The sequence below is a fragment of the Thunnus thynnus genome, chromosome 20 (assembly GCF_963924715.1).
Source record: "Thunnus thynnus chromosome 20, fThuThy2.1, whole genome shotgun sequence".
Classification (NCBI taxonomy): Eukaryota; Metazoa; Chordata; class Actinopteri; order Scombriformes; family Scombridae; genus Thunnus; species Thunnus thynnus.
In genome coordinates, this window is record NC_089536.1 from 23,300,503 (window position 1) to 23,319,109 (window position 18,607).

Consider the following 18,607-nt stretch of genomic DNA (forward strand, 5'->3'; position numbering starts at 1 on the left):
ATTTTAGGTGAAAAAAATCTAAGTAGGACTTACAAGCTTTGTATAAGGAAACGTTTTAGCAAAATGTAGGTGTGAGTCTTAAATGCTGACTGCAGTGATTAGTGTGTGTTGTGAAGTGATTATGTCGACCCAAATAGACCTCAGGCAAGCTGAATCCAAAGCCAATAGCTGCCGCCTCAATATGTTGAAACATGCAAGAAGAGAGCTTATATGAGATTTCATATTTATTTTCCTTTTACAGTTAGGTTGACAGTATCAGTATATGCTTGTTTGGGATATTATTCACAAAAATCTTAAATGAGTTAAAGAAGATATAGAAAGCATAAAAAGTTTGCTGCCAAGTTTATATTCTGTATAGAATTTTCAATTTTCACTCGCCATTTCTATATTTTTTATTCTCTTTCAGACACAGAATTCTTGTATTTCACTGTTCAGCTAATATAATATCAAAAATGTGGAATATGTGCACATTTTGTAATGAATATTGATGTGGTTAATGTGAAAATTAGAAAGAATCACATTTAATTTATTCATGCTGAATCCATCACGTCATGATTTTTAAATTTTGTGTGGAGTGTAGGAATTGGGACAGACCATGTGTATTTTATTAACTTATCATACATTTACAAAATATTAAAAAGTGTGTCACTGCTGTAGTTGAGACCAAATGTTATCATAGGAACATTTATGTATGGCAGCCCTCATATTGCTAATTGTATGGCGCCTAGTATATACAGGACAATTGTATTGCCCTGTGTTTTCTATGATTAGTGTGTTTTGAAGCACAGTACATAAGCTTGTATACATCTTATTAGTGAGAGCATAGACTACCAAGAAACTTCTTGTGTTTGTCAATTAATGCTGGTGTCTTCTTCCTCTGATAGCATTACTGAAGATGGAGACGGTTGTGGAGAACATAGTGGCCATGGTGCAGCAGTACCCAGCTGGGGTCCCCCTGAAAAAGCTGGCAGTGTTGTACAGCCAGACATACCGCAAGAACCTGACTTTATCCTCCTTGGGCTTCGACTCCATGGCTAGCCTGGTAGCCTCTCTGGATAGGGATCTGGTTATGAAGGGGGAGCTGGTGTTTCACTTGGACTACCACCGTGAAACTCTGGAAAACATAGTGGCCATGGTGAAGCAGCACCCAGAGGGGATCCCCATGAAAAAGCTGGCTGTGTTGTATAGCCAGACATACCGCAAGAACCTGACTTTATCCTTCCTGGGCTTTGAATCCATGCCTGATCTAGTAGCCTCTCTTGACAGGGATCTGGTCGTGAAGGGAGAATTGGTGTTTTGCAAGGACCACAAGGACAGTGAAAGTCAAGCTAGAGCTGGGGCATCAGCAAAAGCTACAGAAGATGGCAAGAAGATCAAGAATGTTCAGGAAAAAATAGTGGCCATGATGAAAGAACATCCAGATGGGATTCTTCTGAAGAAGGTGGCTATAGCCTACAGCCAGAAATACCACCACAACCTGGCCTTAGCCTCTTTGGGCTTCAAAACGATTTCCTGCCTGGTAGAATCCTTGAAAGGGGATCTGGTTGTGGAGGGGGAACTGGTGTTTCATAAGATTCATCAGCCTCGAAATCAGTGTGGAGCTGGGACATCAGCAAAACCTAAAGAGAGCAGCAGGCCTGCAACACCACAGAGAACTGAACCACTCACTGAGAAGAGTAGCACTACCCCTAGTGTTACTGTGCCACATGGGGATACCAGCTCTGGCTGTGTGCCTCCCCCTCTAGCAGGAATGAACCTTTTTGGATCTCCTTTCGTTTCCACTGCCTCTTTGTTCTCTACACCATATCTTCCTGGTAACCCTCTCCTTACTGGACCCAAGCCAGCTGAGAAATTGACCCAACAGCAGCTGTACCAGAACGTCTTAGAGGTCAGTTACATAGACGAATACGTAGACTACAGAATCATTTTTGTTTTGGTTGTTTTCTCTGTTTGCATTTGTTTCTACTGTACAACTTAGTACGTTCGGCAGTGAAGCAACAATTCTAATTTAACTTATTGCTAGTAGGGACATGGACAGTGTATATTTTATACAGACATGATGTTTATTACCTTGACACAAAACTCAACGTAAACCAACGCACCTTGACAGGAGGAATATAGACATTTCACATAGGCTAGCCAAGCTCGCAGTGCTGCTCTAACATGTTAAATGGTAAATAGGCTGCGTTTATATAACGCCTTTCTAGTCTTCCAATCACTCAAAGCACTTTACACTGCATGCTAACATTCACCCATTCACACACATATCCATACGCTGATGGCAGAGGCTGCTATGCAAGGTGCCTGCTTATCAAGAAGAGTTTCTTATCATTCATACACACTCACACACCGATGGTACAACCACCAATCTTCCAATTAGTGGACGACCCACTCTACCTCCTGAGCCATAGCTGTTCAGTTATCAAGGCACAATCATGATCCAAATGTTAACATGGATAGCAACAACACTCAGAGCACTTTGCCATGTAAGGCTCAAACTACATACCCCCCCGCCCCCACCAGCAGGTTAATCTGGCTATAGAGAAATGTAAGTAGATGAACCATTTGTGAGTAATGCAGTCACCTTAAGCTTATTCACTGTTTTTCCAATGCAGAGAGAAGCAGTGTTGGTGCTCAGCCCATCACTTAGACACATTTTGAAACCCTTTGAGGCAACAGTTTGTTGCCTCACATTACATTACAGTGTTACAAAATTTCCACCCATGTCAGACATTGCTAGTTGGCATAGCCTGTCGTTGACTTTGTGTTGTGGAAAGTTTATGTAATGTTAGTGCTTTTAAAGGCGTTTCCATGTTTGCATTTGCAATCCATTTACAGTAGGCTGACTTTATGACATATTATTTATTACCTATTATGATCTACATAAGTCTACAGGACCAATCCATTTTTTGATCCTGTCATTTTGACATTTTTTTTATTCAAAAAAATAATTGAAGAGGTTGAGTTAGTAAATCATTATAAGGTATTTTGTGTATTTCTCAACTAATTACAGTTCAAAAATAAAGGCACTAAAGGCTTTTACTTTAGTTTATAGGTATTACTGATGAAAACAAATGGATGTAGTTATCCAGTTATAATTTACAGTTATATAGTATCCAGTTATAGTTTATATTATGCCTTGATAATCTAATTTTATAAAAAAAATTGCGCTTTGAACTGTACAGTCACAAAGTAATTACCACTCTCTACCTTTGTATTGTATATAAACTACCTGGTCAATAAAGTTGCTGGATGTGTTCCAGGTGATGAGGAAGTACCAGCTGACTTCTCCATCCATGGACCAGCTGAAAACTTGCTATTTTCGGCACTTTGGTGAAGAGCTTCCCCTTGCGCAGTACATGTCTCTGTATGACAGCTGGGAAGCAACTTGTCCTAAGAAACTGCCCACTCAGTCTGAACCAACAGCAGATCCCACGACTGCTCCATTGCAGTCAACTGCAGGTAGCTAAAATAAAAACATTCACTTCCATACAATAAAACTTGATAAAGATTGTCATCATATCCTATCCATATTTATGAAACAAATGTGTTGACATATCCTTCCACAGCAACACAGAATCTTATGAGAGACCCTGAAAAAGAGCAACAGCAGCAGCAGCTGCAACAGCTGCAACAGCAGCAACCGCAGCAGCAACAGCAGCAGCAGCAGCAGCAACAGCAGCAACAGCAGCAGCAACAGCCCATTGCGTCCAACTTCCTCTGTAGCTCTGACTTTCCCGCACTGGGGTCAGATGTGAATGTGACCAAAGACCAGAAGAGCAAAATGAGAGATGCAACCCAGAAAGAGGGCGGTGCCTCTGTCTTTAGGGAATCTTATTACGCCCAGCTGAGAGAGGTCCATGGAGCTAACGTGCGGGCAGTGGAGGCCATGGAGGAGGACGACGAGGAACTCACAGGGAGGAGGAGGAACAGGGTCCTGGATCATGAAGCGATCAACAGTCTGATGGAGGATGTGATACGAGACATCGCCGCAGAGGGAGAGCTGGTCACCAAAGAGAAGGTGAGGAGTAAAGAGAACAACCTTTGCATCTTAAAGGAGTAGTTTGACAGTTTTGGGAAATATGCTCATTTGATTTCTTGCCAAGAGTTACAGGAAAAGATGAATATCTTCCTAAATATGAAGCTTGAGCCAGCGGGTTAGCTTAGCAGGGATAAATAGCTAACATGGCTCCGTCTAATGTAAAAAAAAAAAAAATCGACCTACCAGCACCTCTGAATTTGACTAATTAACACATTATATCTTGTTTATTTATACCAATCTTATGATAAGTTTTGGTTTTACAGAGAGTATGGTGTTAGTTATTTCTTGGTCAGGTGCAGTGACTTCATACAAACTAAAATTTTGTGGGGTTTTTTTGTTTTTTTCCCCAATTTTAGTAAGAAAAAGAAGCATTTATGTGAAAGTATGTACCTGTACATTTACATACAGTATATATAAGCATACACAGAAAACTTTTTCCCCTACTGATCCCAACCTTCCTCCCACCCCCAGTCAGGAAAGAGAAATATCTAATATATATATACACAATACACATAATTATAAATACATAAAGTATACATAAAAATATATAAAATATTCATATGCAACATTTAAATTAAAAAGAGAAAATAATAATAATTCATCTAGAGAATGCAGTCTTGCACCATGCTTATATAATTTTTCCAAGCCTAAATGGTATCTATATTAGACCCATTTCATTTTGCTAATGAATATTCCATGATTAAAATGTCTAATAGACCACAAGCCCATCGATATCTCTGAGTATGCTGAACAAGGCTTTTAGAATAAAAACAATATGAACTAGCAAGTTCAAGTCCTGTCAGCTACTAAACAGTCTTTCACAGACATCCTATTTACCTATTTGCTGTTGTTGAAGTTGCTATAATATTCTGAACATAGCCATTGATCACCAACAGTCAAATGTCATACAGGCTGTCCTTTCTACAGGAGGCATAGCTATAAATATATAAGTCAACAGTAGCCTCAGTCGACCATTAGGTTGTGTAACAACATGACATGTTGAACTTTCAGTAAGTGACCTGCTTATGAGAAATGCTGGACAGGTAGTGGTTGACAAGATAGTTGAGGAAGGTGGATCCAATAAAAAGACTTGCAGTTACATGGCGTCTTTTAGTGGAAGAGAATCCAAGTGTAGATTTGACCTTATATCTGTTATATGTGTTGCTATTTGTGAATCTGCACTGTATGTCATTTCCTCATTGTCCTCTCTCTGCCCTCCACACCTCTCAGGTGATGTCCAGGGTGTGCCAGCTGATGCAGATTTCTTCTGTGGAAGCAGCAAGGATAAAACACTGGAAGATTCAGGCTCTAAAAGACCTTCAATACGTCATTAGAGAGATCAACATGTTCATAGAGGTTGGCATTTGCTAATAGCTTGTTTTTTTCATCTGGAAGCTTGGTTGCTATTGAGGTCTGTTCCCCCTCTCTATCAGGCTACTGAAGCAGTGACATCCATCTGTACCCTGTATGAGCTGGGCCAATCACTGGCTGGCCTGAAGGACAAGAAGCGCTATGAAGAGCTGAACCTGGGGCCCCTCTGCAAACTGCCACTCATCCACCGCATGTTCAAGATCGACAGCAACACCAAGGATGATGATATTCACCAGATCGAGACAGCTGACATCTTAAAGGTACGACTCAAGTGGCAAATAAAAGGGATTTAGTTAATTCAATTGTCACCAAACATATAACAAAAGCTGTATATTACATAATAGGTAACACTTTTTTTGTTCAACCAAAAAGAGCATTTGTTACATTTGTTTAAAAAAACTAGAAACCTGTTATAGAACCAAATTTGTAATGTACAATACAAAACATTTGAAGTTACACAAAGGCTCAAACTACTTAAAACTGCTGCAGTTTATCCAGTTCAGATGGCAGGACAGTGTTGCTATTAGATTCAAATGCAATCAGGAAGGCCATGTAAAATAATGCAAATACCCTCCAGGCACCACACAGCATTAGGTTGCTATGACAAGTCTTGATCCACAGACTTCATGTTTGAACGAACCTGTTTGAACCTGAACTATAATAGTACAGAGCAGCTTTGCCTTCAAAAAGAAACTAAAGGGAAAGTTAGTTTGTGCTCAGCATAGATACTGCAAGATAATTTAACATAAAACCGCAAAACGAGGTGTGTGTGTGTGTCATGTGCTTTATGCATATAAGTGCAGTCTAATATTTTCACCTAAATGTGTTTGCTGTATTTTCTTTGTTTAGCAACTTCGCATTTTTAGGAAGAAGCAGAGCAAACCCAAAGTAGACCTGGCTGAGTTTATGAAGTATCTGGCAGACCACTACAACTGTGAATCTCCCTTCGAGCTGGGTATCAGGATACACAGTGTTGGGCTGCCCATATCGGTAAGAGTCATGACCTCCTATCAGTTATTAGAGAGAGTTGGATCAATTTTGTTTTTATTCTGCACTTATTTCAGTTTTTTTAGGGAGTCGTTTTTGGCTGTGAAGCTTCTAGTTCTTCAAAATAAAAATAGTTGTGACACCAAAACATGACCAAAAGTCTCTGTGCTTTTTAACACTAATTCTCCATCCCCTCCAGACTCTTATAAAGGTGAGTCGCAATGAGCATGCCCTCTTGGAGCAAGCCAGGGAGGCCATCCAGAGAGAGCTGGAGGAGGAGACCTACGAGCGGCTGAGAAAGATAAAGAAGGGTGTGCTGGAGCCGGTGCAAGGCGCCGGTTCCCTCTCCTCCACAGGCAGCTTGGACCTCAGGAAAAAGTATGCTTCCATGTCATCAGCCGAGGTGGCGCTGGCAGTCTTCTCAAACGCAGAAGGGGTGTTCAATCCCAAGATGGCCAAGGTGGGTGCCAGATAGCGTATTCTATTAATTAATCTGATGCTTCCTCAGATACATCAAAAGAGCTGGCTCAGTGGGGGGGACCTCAACGATTATGCTCTTGGAATGACACTCAAGTCTTGTGTCCTTAATTTGCTGCTTTGGACTGCTGGCTGTTAATTCCACTAAGCCTCCCAACCATGAGCCAGCAGGGGGATAACAGAGTATGAACAGGGACTTATGCAGCTGCTCTCCAGCTCTGAACTCATTAACAAAATGTCACCCTTCATAATCTCTTAATCCTTAATGAAGGCGCAAGAAAAAAAGTTAGTTTTAACTGATGAACACTGGCTAGACATTAAATTTGTGGCTAAACTCGTCTTGACAGCTGCCTACTTGTACATGCTCTGGGATTATCTTTACACTCTGTGTGATATTATGGGCATTTTCCATCATTATTAAAGCAGGACAGACTCATAGTGGATTTTTGGGGCTGGTACGGAAATTAGGGAGCAAAAAAATTCCAATATTTATATATTGGCCGATAATCTTGTATATACAGAATATATACATAAACACACATTTTTTGATCCCTCAAACATTATTATCAAACACTTGTGACAAAAATATGTAATGGAGGCCTGATATTTTACAGTTTAACAATAAACTTTATTGTATAGAATGACATCAGCGCACTGAAACAGTAAACTTCACTGGGAATTTAATGATTATAAATTACTATAAATTAAAAAAACATATGTTTGTATATATTAAACTTGAATTAAGAAAAAGGATCAAATATACAAAAGTATGTGCCAAAGTTAACATTTTATTCAGCAAAAATGCACACCAGGGTTGTGGAAATAAAAACTGCTTGCGGGTTCCAAGTCTTTCCCAGGCCAACAGAGGGAGTTAGTAGCCACAAACGCAGCAATATGTGAGTAACCGGTCATTCCAAATTGGCAGGAAAAGGGCAAAAATTGCAAAATAAGTTTTCCAGAGGACTTTGACAGTAAATGGAATGGAAGATTTAGAAACCGATGTAATAGTGGAAGACTGGAAATCAGTGTGTGCTGATGCACATAGTCAGTCATTAAGTACTAGACTCAGATTATTACAGTATAACTGGGTAATGTGAACATATGTCAATCCTATAAAATTAAATCCTTATTATAGTAACATTCCAGATTTATGCACAAAATGTACTGAAGCAAAGGGCTCATTGTTCCACTATATTTGGTAATGCAGTAAAGTTAAAACTCTTTAAGGAAGATAAATGATACAGTGCAGATGATTATTTCTAAATGTATTCCAGTGGATCCTAAGTTTTTAATATTAAGGTTGTATCCAGAAGAACTCAATTATATTAAAGCGGAATGAATAATGGTGATCTTTGTTTTTTGCACACCAAAAGACTGATTGTACTGACTCTGTTCTGGAAAAAGACTAGCAGACCAAAATATTAAACAGTGTGCCAGGCAGATGCTATCACTTATATATTAAACAGGAAACAGGATATGTTTGACAAGGTTTAGGGACAATTTATTGCTTTTATTAAGTATGTGCAGTACCTGGCAGATGATCAAGTGAAAGAGGAATAAATGCTCCTGTATGTAAATCTTGTAGAATGTTTTAGTAAACTCTTGTGACTGTGACAGATATTACTGGATTATCTATTTTCAATCTGGATTTTTATTTTCCTTTGTAGGGATTACCCATTTATGAAACATTTTTTTTTGTCTGAGAAGCAACTTGTGCTGAAGGTTCCATGTTGTTTGTTTTGTAACTTAAGTATGTAGCCTAAGGCAATGAAAACTAATATATTTTATTTTTGAAACAGGTTTCAGGTTCAGTACTTGTTGGATTTATCAGAACAACTAAGCTTTTACTAAAGTCTTATGTTGGTTTTCAAGGGTTTGTTTGTGTCAGTAAGCAAGGAAGAAACATATTTGGTTGTTTAAAGCAAAAAACTTGAATGTTATTTTGAATATGTTTGCACATTAACAACAATTAAATATGATGTCTCGGCTAGAGGTGACATAAAACACAGTCTTTTCATTTTTTGTCAGAATTCAATACTTCAATGAAATGTCATATCAATGATTAACCACGTCTCTGACACATCCGTTTATTTCATTTCCAATCCAGCACGTGCAGAACTTCCTGGTTCAGGTGTCGGGTGACCGGTTGGCGAGGGCTTTGTTTCAGCTGGCTATCTGTGGTGGCTCTCTGGCTGTCCCGCAGGACCTGGTGCCCAAAGATAAGGCACCCAAAACCACTGAACAATCTAAAAAAGAGGACAAACCCGCCGCATCACTTCCCAGTGAAGGTATCAGTGCAGGACGTACAGTATCGTTGGAAAACATATCGTCTTATCTAATGCCTTCTAATAATGTATCTGTGTCTCTCAGCCAAGGTGAAGCAGTACCTGAAAGACAGCCTGTCCTCTCAGAACTCAGTCATCACTTTGGCCCACATTTCCTCTCTGGAAAAGAAGTTGACGAAACACTTCCAGGTCAAAGATTTCCTCTCTCTAGAGCAAGGCAACTTCTTGGAGTTCCTGGTTAAACACATTCAGGTACAAGTTGGGGGTTTTTTTGTCTCTAAAAGTTTTTATTATGCTGTTAACTATCCGAGTGTCTGTTTTAGTGTGAAGTGTATATCTAAGGGTATCACAGTCCTTAAAAAGATGAAATTCACACCAGTTCTCTCCTCTTTTCTGCCGGCTTGTGTGCAGCTGCTGCAGGACGCGCTGGGTTCTACTTTGATTCTGAGCAGTGGCAGCGTGGAACTTGCGGGAAGTGGTTTCAGACCCACCAGACAAGACGTGTTTGAGTTCATCAAACAGTGTGGCAACATAACCTCCACCGATCCAGATGAAGTGAGTACAAAACGTATACTTTTAAGTACTAAAACAAAGTGTAAAGATTGTCTCTCTGTTACTCTATCATATAAATGTTGTAGAGGAACATTGGTAACATCCATCTTCCTTTTCCCAGCTCTCCCACATTGAGTTGGCGCTACGTTCCCACTACAAGGTCCGAGACAGTCGTGACCTGGGTTATGGTCCTCTGCAGATGCTGGCCAAACTTGTGAAACTCCAGAGAGATCTGGCTGGAGGAGGACTGAGCCCGGTCTACTATGAGTCAGCCCTGTTTGCCAAACACGGCAAGTTAAGGTTAGCAGTGCAATTGGACGCCCCTGCCCCAAACCATTGCAAGATCTGAGCAATGACTGACACCTTCCCAATGGACTGGTCAATATTCCAATACATATAAACATATTTAACTCACAGAACATCCAGTTTACCATAGCCACCCTGGTCAATGTTTATCAGTACAGTCATGTTTACACCCTACACCCTTGTACTGACTGTTTTTTAACTGTTTTGTCTTGTTTCTGCACTGTTCTATCTTGTCTTTGCACTTTATGTTGCCTGCCTTGTTTGCACAGGTTAAATGTCAAATGTAGCACCATTGGCCCTAGAGAAATTAAATTTCTTCCATACTGTGTACTTACAGTATACATGGATGGGTTGACAATAAAGTTCTCTTAGGACTTGAGTCATGTTTCAGTAGTTTTTGAAGGGATGTGAAATGTATCTAGCATGTAACTAGGAAAATGCACATCCACCAGAAATGTTTCTTTTTATACAACAAGCTTTTTCTCTCCGAGAGTTAGGACTAACCCTCCATGATTTTCCTGACTCTATTACACCTCCGTCCTCACCTCTGTCTTCTTGTCTCCCACGTTCCTCCCATGAACAGTGCTGAAGGTGGGTTTGAGGCAGTGGGGTGCCTGGGTGAGATGTCCAAGGCCCAGGCCCTGGCCAGCTTACTCTCCTGCCCCCTGCTGGAAGATTTGAGTGAGTGGAGCCAATGGGAGCTCATCTTTAAACCCCTTCATGGCGCCCTCAAAGATTTCATCGAGAGAAATGCAGGTAGAACGAGTTTCTATTGTAGTTTTGTGTACTACAGCTATTTATGATCAGTGAAATGTGGTTTTGCTCAGTGTTTCTCCAGTATGTGTATGATACAGCTGTACAACTTCCATGTGAATTACAGTATTGTTAACTCTTTGTTTCCTCACAACACAGCTAACACAGGCTTGGCGGCACTGGAGGTGACACCAGGTATGCTGCTCAGGATCACCACACACACAGGAGACAAACATTTCTCCAGCGCCGCCTCGACCCTCGACCCCTTCGGCACAGCTGGCCACCTTGTATCCATGGTGGTAGCTGATGGGATCGTCAACGCTCCCACAGCCCTCCTAGCCAATCACATGCAGAGCTCCCTGGCAGCAGCTGTGGCTAGAGAAGGTAGCAATGCAACAGATCTTTGAGATAACAGTTCACTTAAATTCCTCAGTGTCCTTTCAAATATTTAAAACTGAAGTAATGCATTGCAGTTCAAATGCAGCGTGTTTGCCATCGTTGCTAAAATAAGAGTTGTCTTCTTTAGATTTGTCCCAGGCTGAAGAGGATGTGTCATGTTACAGCACAGTGGCCAAATTCCTTTTGGCTTGTTTGACGCGAATCCCCACCAGAACGTGCCAGGCTCTTTTGCAGCAGGTCAGTTGTACTGCCTTGCCTGTGTAAATTACAGGATGAAATCATATCCCTTGTGTTATTTTTGGTGAGAAGTTGACAGTGAGAGCAGATAGTCCAAGTGGATGTTGTTAAATTCCTCCTGCGGCTCTTTAAAAGGCTCAACAGGAAATAGTCATTCTAGCTCTGATATCTCAAAGCCACCCTCATCTACTTGGAATCTAATTGGTGCTTTTAATAATCTGCGCATTTAGGTTTAGCTCTAGACCAGTAGGCGGATAGCATCGTTAGCTGTTATGCCCAGCTATTCAAAAACCAAACTATTTATGTTTGGACACTATAGATAATAATGTATTTGCATTCATTTCTTTTGAAGTGTCAGTACTCAGACTGTATAATTAGGAAACATTCTTCCCCAGCAAACAGATGGTGCACAGCTTTTAACAAACAAACAAACAAACAAAAAACAACATTTCAGTGTCGCCTTGACCAAGCAGCGGGCAGATTTAGCCTGTGAGTTTAATCTGCTCACCTAAATTGCTGAGGAAGTGGTCGATATAAGTCTTACAGTTGTCATGCCAACCACAGATTTTCCAAGCAAACCAGTCTGGTCACATAGATGCAGCAGCTTCCTGGATTGTTGGCACTACAGTTTGTGTTAAAACCATTTACAGAAGGCACAGGACTAAAGCTATCACTGTAACTCCATTTTTACTTGTTGGTTTTTGCTGTGATTATTACAACATAGATTGCATAATCAAAATGTCAAAAGGCATGATTACAAAATGAAGTGTATTTCTGTCATAGCTCTGATTAAGAAATGGTGTATATGTTCTTGAATGTGACCTCCAGGTGTTTTTGGAGCCTTTCTCCCGTGTCTTGGGCCAGGCCAAGTCTAAACAGGTCCTGATAGCTGTGGCCCAGTCTGACCCGAGACACATAAACTGTCTGCACCGACTCGGCATCCTCATGGGAATCACCGACTGGATCAAAGACTATCAGAAAAAGCTGACCCCACCACAGATCCAAAACATCAGTGTGCCCACAGCACCTGTGGACCAGGCCAAGGTCAGAATACCAGTCAGAACAAATATAAAAGCAGATCAGAGAGTCATATTTAGAAACTGACAAATATCAACAACAGTGCTTAAATATTATACTGTTCTAAACACCCTGTGTTGACTGTCTATCTTCAACCAACCACTGTGGCTAAACAAAGAGTAATAATAACATAGCACCACCTACAGAAAATTAACCTTAATCTACACAAAAAACAATCTAAGAATTGGCCCCAGTGCAACTGACAAGTAATCTCTGGGTAGTGCAATGCCAGAACACTACTGCCATGACCATACTGAACTTACAACCACCAAAAGCAGTTAGGTCATACTGTTCAAATGTATTTTTCAGGGTTATAGCAAAGTGAAACTTCTAGAAAAATACGAAAAAATACTTAGTGTCATATATGGTCATAAAACACTAAAAAAAGACATTGACAGTATGGAAAAGTATGGAAATAAATTCTCATATTAAAAGCTGATATTCAAATAAAGGCAGGTCATTGATAAAGGGCGGGCAAACAACAACTGAGGGGGGTAGAATTACCTGTAGCCTACTACAACAACTCACATTGTTAATTTGGTATAATGTCTATTTCACCTACACTAATCCCATCAGTACAACAGAATCATGTTCTGAGTTTCTCTTTAAAAAAAATAATGTTTTCATACTCGATTGCAGTCGTTTCCTCTTTGCCGTACTCCTGATCGATGTTCAGCTAAGTCAACGTTTCCTGATGTTTTTCACATTAAAAGCCTACCTATAAAGGGAACACTGCAAAAGGTTTAATGTGAGAATTCTGGAGGAATTACTCATGAAAGCTTAACATAATATACGATTGGAGAATTTATGGCATAATGAGTAGCCATGTTTTATTGCTGTATATTCACTGTCATGTTCCTCTGTCTTGTTTCTTTTCTGGTTCTGGCAAACTTGGCTTCTAATTGTCTTTTAATTTTTATGACTTCAGTCCAATTTGATAGATTCTGAGAGCAGCAGTCTGTCAGCTCTGAACATGAGTGAGGATGAGTATCTTGAGGATAACATCATGGACACCAGCTTTGCCTCCTCCCAGCTCAACCACAGCCCACAGCAAGGTGATTGAAAGTAGTTCAGCAAAACACAAACTGTCTCTGTCTTTATGCTTTTGTGAATAAAGGACAGCATCTGCTTCCTTCTTTCTTACATGGCTAAATATTTTCTTGTAGTCAACGGTGAGCAAGAAGAAGAGGCTGAGGAGGAAGAGGATGAAGAGGAGCTGTATGAGTTCGCCTCACCGCCTAACGAAGAGACATCAGACATCAGCAGTGAAGCTGAAGGCGGCCAGGGCGAGGAACAGTCAGAATCGTCTGATTCTAAAGAAAACGAGACTGCGAGCTGCCAGTCAGAGACCACATCAGATCTCCATAGAGCCTTAATCGAGGAGATCAGGTTTGTGCTCATTCACCATAATGTCACCCATCACAGTTGCGATGGCTACATCCGTTAGAATAATTTAGTTCTGTCATGCACTATGTCACTCCTAGAAGTAAAGCTAATCTTTGTTTTTTCTTGTGTTTCTTCTCGTTTTCTGATCATCACAGGAAAAATGAGTTTGGTATCGGTGTGGAATTGACTGCTGAAGGCCAGAAGCTGATGCAGGTCCACCAGGACAGGCTGGGCCGCAGCTTGGACCGCCTCTCCACTGAACTTTACAGCAAAGACACACACTTTGTCCTGGAGCTCATCCAGGTGACTTCTACTATAACATTTACACCATGTCAACACCTCTTTTCATCTCTGCTGCATGTATTTACCCATATTTATGAAGATAAATCTGGATTCTTTTTCAATTATTAAACAAGTGAAATATTTGTGAAGGGTCATCACTAATATTCCATTATTAAGAAACCAGCTGTAGTAAAGATGGAATCATGGTACATAATGCATTAAATGCATGAAAAGGGTTAAGCTTAAAAAATTCTTTTGGATACTCACTATTCTGTAAAAGATTATTTTTTGTGTGATTTTGTGGCTAAAATAAAAGTTTCAAGTATTACAGTATTATTTGAAGTATCTCTAACTATAACTAAGTCTAATCTCATCCTTTCCCATTTTAGAACGCTGATGACAACAGTTACCCATCAGAGACTGGTGTCATTCCAGCGCTGGCGTTTGTGGTGGAGAGAGACTGCATCACCGTTCTCAACAATGAGACCGGCTTCCAGGAGAAGAACATCAGGGCCATCTGTGATGTGGGGCGCAGCACCAAGGGCAAACACAAATACGGATACATAGGTGAGTATGTACATGATGTCTTGAATAGTGTTAAAATTTGTTTGACTGTTACGTCACTTTGCAAAGGGTTTTTATAAAAACTGGTGTTCTAACATCTTATTACTGTTAGTCACTAATGAAAGAATATCATGGTTTATTAATGATACTGATTTCCTCTTGCAGGACAAAAGGGCATCGGTTTCAAGTCAGTGTTTAAAGTCACAGACTGTCCCGAGATTCACTCCAATGGCTTCCATTTGTTCTTCGACAAGACCTGCGGCCCCATGGGATACATCCTCCCCCACTGGACTGAAGATGAGAGGCCTCTGGACGCACAGCTGAAGGACGTAAATCAGCACAGGTTAGATCACACATCATACATCATAATTTATTTCTAATCTCTAACTCAAACAATTAATTAAGTTAGTAGTGTATCTCAAATATACACTACATGGCCAGAAAAATATTGATCGGCTTTTTTAGCAAATACAGTGGCTAATTGTATACACTTGAAAATGTGTCTCTTCCATAACAGCAATATTAATACATGCTGAGTGTCTCAAGAAATAAATGGTAGCAGATTTTGTTAAATATATGACTCTCAGAGCTGTTTGCTACCATTTTGTACAGCGATGACTCATGCAATATATTTACACTTTGTTAATAGTTAGTATTCCATAACAGCCTCTGGAGATGGCTTGGGAGAGCAGAAGAAGAAGAAACCCACTGATTTATCTATTTTTATAGCAGATTTAACTTTGTTACACGTTTGTTTGTCATGTTAGAACCACAACACATTTGTTCTCTCATGCTTCTCTCATCAGCTGGACCACTAAGATCTGCCTTCCTCTGCGCTCCGAGAGCCATCAGACCCGAAACCTGTTTCATGACGTGCACCCCTCCCTGCTGCTGTTCCTGCACCGCCTGCGCTCCATCACCATCTACAACCAGGTTGCTCCTGCACTCATACGCTTTCATGTATACAAACACAGATTGTCGAAATCCTTCTTGCATGTGCAAAGAAACAAACACTCATGCATATATGCATTTTTCCACTCAATACAAGGTGCAAACATAAACAAACAAAAGTCATTAACAATCAGCTGTTTCTTAATCCTTCCTCATCTGGTGCTTCTGTCTCCATGCAGAGTGAGAAGCGTCATGTGACAATGACTCGTAAAGACCTGAGTCACAATGTGTTAGAGGTGGAGCACACAGAGGGCATCGAACGCTGGCTAGTTGTTAAAACCACTCTGCAGCCCAAGAAGGTAATGCAAATCTCCTCTTCTTCTTTCACTTTCACGCTCACTTATCATATCTAGATTTCAGAACAAGAAGTTGACATCTGTTTCCTCATTCCATCACTCCTAGGGAATGAATAAAATTTACTCTAGCATTTCTCTGACATGCTCCCGGTGTTTGCGCTTCATGATTGTTCCTCCTCAAAAGCCTGTCACACTCCGCTTCTCGCCAGACTTTGTGAAAACTCACTCGTTAGGCAGGGATTTGGTTCAAACCTCAAGCAAGAAAATATGACAAAAAAGATCCAGAGATACACACACAAGCACATAAACACCACAAAACAGATTCTAATCATCTGTCAGGCTGAAACTGCAGTGTGATCCCTGCTAATCTTTCTTCTCCAGATATCTCTCTTCTCCTACTTGCCAGCAGCAGCTGTATGTTACCTGCAGTTAGGTTATGTAAGAGAAGAACTGAAGCCGTGCCCTAGTTCATATTTGATCTGTTCTCCAACAGCCACAGTGTAAGAAGTCAGATTTTCTAAGAGTTGCTGTGTCTCTGCGTCGATACTGATCATTTTCCTCCTTTAGATTAAAGAGGACGTTGAGTCGACCGAGCTGGCCCTGGCTTTCCAGCTTGGCGATAACGACACAGGAAGTGACGTCGTATGCCAGCCTCAGAAACAACCCGTCTTCGCCTACCTGCCCCTTCGCAGTTTTGGCTTCCGCTTCATCGTCCAAGGTGAAATTGTGCTTAAAACGTTAGAGCATCCTAATCATGGACACACACCTTGTTTTCTGAAGAAGAAATCTGTCTGCACTCTCACTTAAACTCCTTTCTTCACCAGGCGACTTTGATATCCCGTCTTCTCGGGAAGATGTGGACAGAGACAGCTCATGGAACCAGTGGCTTCGATCTGAGATACCACAACTCTTCCTCCAGGCAATGGAAGTCTTCACTGTAAGACAAGATCTGCAGTGTTTTAAGAACAATTTACCAGAGAGAACAGATGAGATGTACCTTTGAATGATTCCTGCAAGGAATTCAGATTATTTAAAAAATACAATTAGATACAGCAAAAATAAAGAGAAGCAAACAGGTGATATATATGATTTAATTGACTTGGGCGTAGTCTGAAAAAGTATAATATATGAAAAGTATAAAAGTGGAAAACATTGAGGACTACTGTCATAGGTCTTGTGGTAAATTCAGTGTAATGTACATTTCACAGTTATGTCATACTTACATACATACCAATCTGCTGCTTTGAGATTAAACAGTTTTCATTCACTTATTAATTCTGATGGTTTCTACCCTACTGTTTTTTTCTCAGTAATATTTAAGTTCCCATCAATGAAACTCAATACTTCCTGCAGCTGTTTGAAGTTAAAATCCCTGCCAGGAATGGGAGGGATTATACCTTTTGAACCACTTAAATGGTTCGGTAGTGATCAAATATTGACAAAATGGAAGCAACAGGGAATAATGAATGAATGAAAACATGTTCCTGGCAGAGACAACAGTCTTACAACAGCAGATCAGTGAGAATGACATCTGTTGAAGTACTGATAGTGTTGTGGAAGTGGACGTTATCAGCAATAACAGCAAGTTAAAACAGGAGCAGATCATAAAACAGCAAGATATTTTACTGAAATATGATCAAATATACTCATAAATACAGACTTATCTCTTATGTAAGCCTATTTCAAATAAAGGCCTCATTCTCTTGCAGTTAAAGTAAACCAAGGCTCATGAATCAACATGATAAAGTAATACGGACTAATCCTTGACTATTGTTTTTCTTTAAACTAATGTCATGCTTTCTCTTTGTTCCAGGATCATCCAGAGTTCAGGGGGATGAAGGGTCTCTGCCAGTTCCTGCAGTTTATCCCCCTGCCTGACGAGGTGTTGGACTTCTTCAAGCCTGTTGCCGGGCAGATTATTCAGCTGCTCAAGGGCAAGGCCTTCCTGCCTACACTCAGCTCAGGTATTTAAAGTTCAAAACAATTAAAGGTTTAATACATTGAATTAGAAAGTAAATACACCAAGACACACCTAAAGAAAAGACACCAAAACATGGAGCCCTGTTCATTAAAAACTTTTTTTGTTTGTTTTTCCTCTTTGCATCTACTCAGTGACTTGAAAACGCTGTATGTAACCCTCAGTAAATGTGTTAGTCTGTAGTTTGTGTTTCTCTCTTATTACCTGCCAACATGTGAAAACTGTGTCCATATCAGCCACGTTATCGAAGTCCGTGCTTTCTCTCTCAGATGGAAAGGTTGTGTACAAGCTGCCGTCCCAAGTGGCCGTCTGTCAGGACGCCGTGATCCGCGACGTGATCGGTGGAGACGAGCTCGAAAAGCATCTGTCTCTGTCCTATCTTCATCCCGGGCTAAGTCCCGCCCCACCTAACTCCCTGCTCTCTCACCTGGGAGTTCGAAACCTGAGGGGGTCTGATGTTACTACGGTAACCACAGCCATGGCCAGGGAGCTGATGAGAGCAGGAGGCATCCATTCAGGTGTGTGCATTAGGGGGCATAACAGCACTGTGCTATGTGTTCACTGTAAAAACACAGAAGCTTTTATACAGTGATAGACTTTGGATTTTTTATTTTGGTGCATATATTGCTATAGGGGTGTCTGTGGGGTTGTAGAGCACAAAAAA

General features: G+C 40.6%; 1 protein-coding gene across 6 annotated transcripts in view; it reads left to right on the forward strand.

The window, feature by feature from the left end:
* The window catches only part of wu:fj29h11 (uncharacterized), a 42,854-nt gene that overhangs the window by 2,789 nt on the left and 21,458 nt on the right, over positions 1-18,607 (forward strand). For 5 of the 6 annotated variants that reach the window (XM_067575637.1, XM_067575641.1, XM_067575638.1 and 2 more), the window contains 26 exons: positions 885-1,888; positions 3,264-3,462; positions 3,570-4,021; positions 5,273-5,398; positions 5,476-5,673; positions 6,263-6,403; positions 6,600-6,860; positions 8,985-9,165; positions 9,248-9,414; positions 9,574-9,717; positions 9,836-10,014; positions 10,604-10,776; positions 10,933-11,157; positions 11,300-11,409; positions 12,238-12,453; positions 13,415-13,541; positions 13,653-13,875; positions 14,028-14,175; positions 14,544-14,721; positions 14,884-15,061; positions 15,525-15,651; positions 15,849-15,968; positions 16,533-16,683; positions 16,790-16,902; positions 17,779-17,929; positions 18,213-18,461. In XM_067575637.1, coding sequence (XP_067431738.1) covers positions 885-1,888; positions 3,264-3,462; positions 3,570-4,021; positions 5,273-5,398; positions 5,476-5,673; positions 6,263-6,403; positions 6,600-6,860; positions 8,985-9,165; positions 9,248-9,414; positions 9,574-9,717; positions 9,836-10,014; positions 10,604-10,776; positions 10,933-11,157; positions 11,300-11,409; positions 12,238-12,453; positions 13,415-13,541; positions 13,653-13,875; positions 14,028-14,175; positions 14,544-14,721; positions 14,884-15,061; positions 15,525-15,651; positions 15,849-15,968; positions 16,533-16,683; positions 16,790-16,902; positions 17,779-17,929; positions 18,213-18,461 — 5,541 coding nt within the window. Of the gene's footprint in view, positions 1-884; positions 1,889-2,466; positions 2,549-3,263; positions 3,463-3,569; positions 4,022-5,272; positions 5,399-5,475; positions 5,674-6,262; positions 6,404-6,599; positions 6,861-8,984; positions 9,166-9,247; positions 9,415-9,573; positions 9,718-9,835; positions 10,015-10,603; positions 10,777-10,932; positions 11,158-11,299; positions 11,410-12,237; positions 12,454-13,414; positions 13,542-13,652; positions 13,876-14,027; positions 14,176-14,543; positions 14,722-14,883; positions 15,062-15,524; positions 15,652-15,848; positions 15,969-16,532; positions 16,684-16,789; positions 16,903-17,778; positions 17,930-18,212; positions 18,462-18,607 lie in introns of those variants that run through there. The other variant, XM_067575643.1, reaches the window with a different exon arrangement.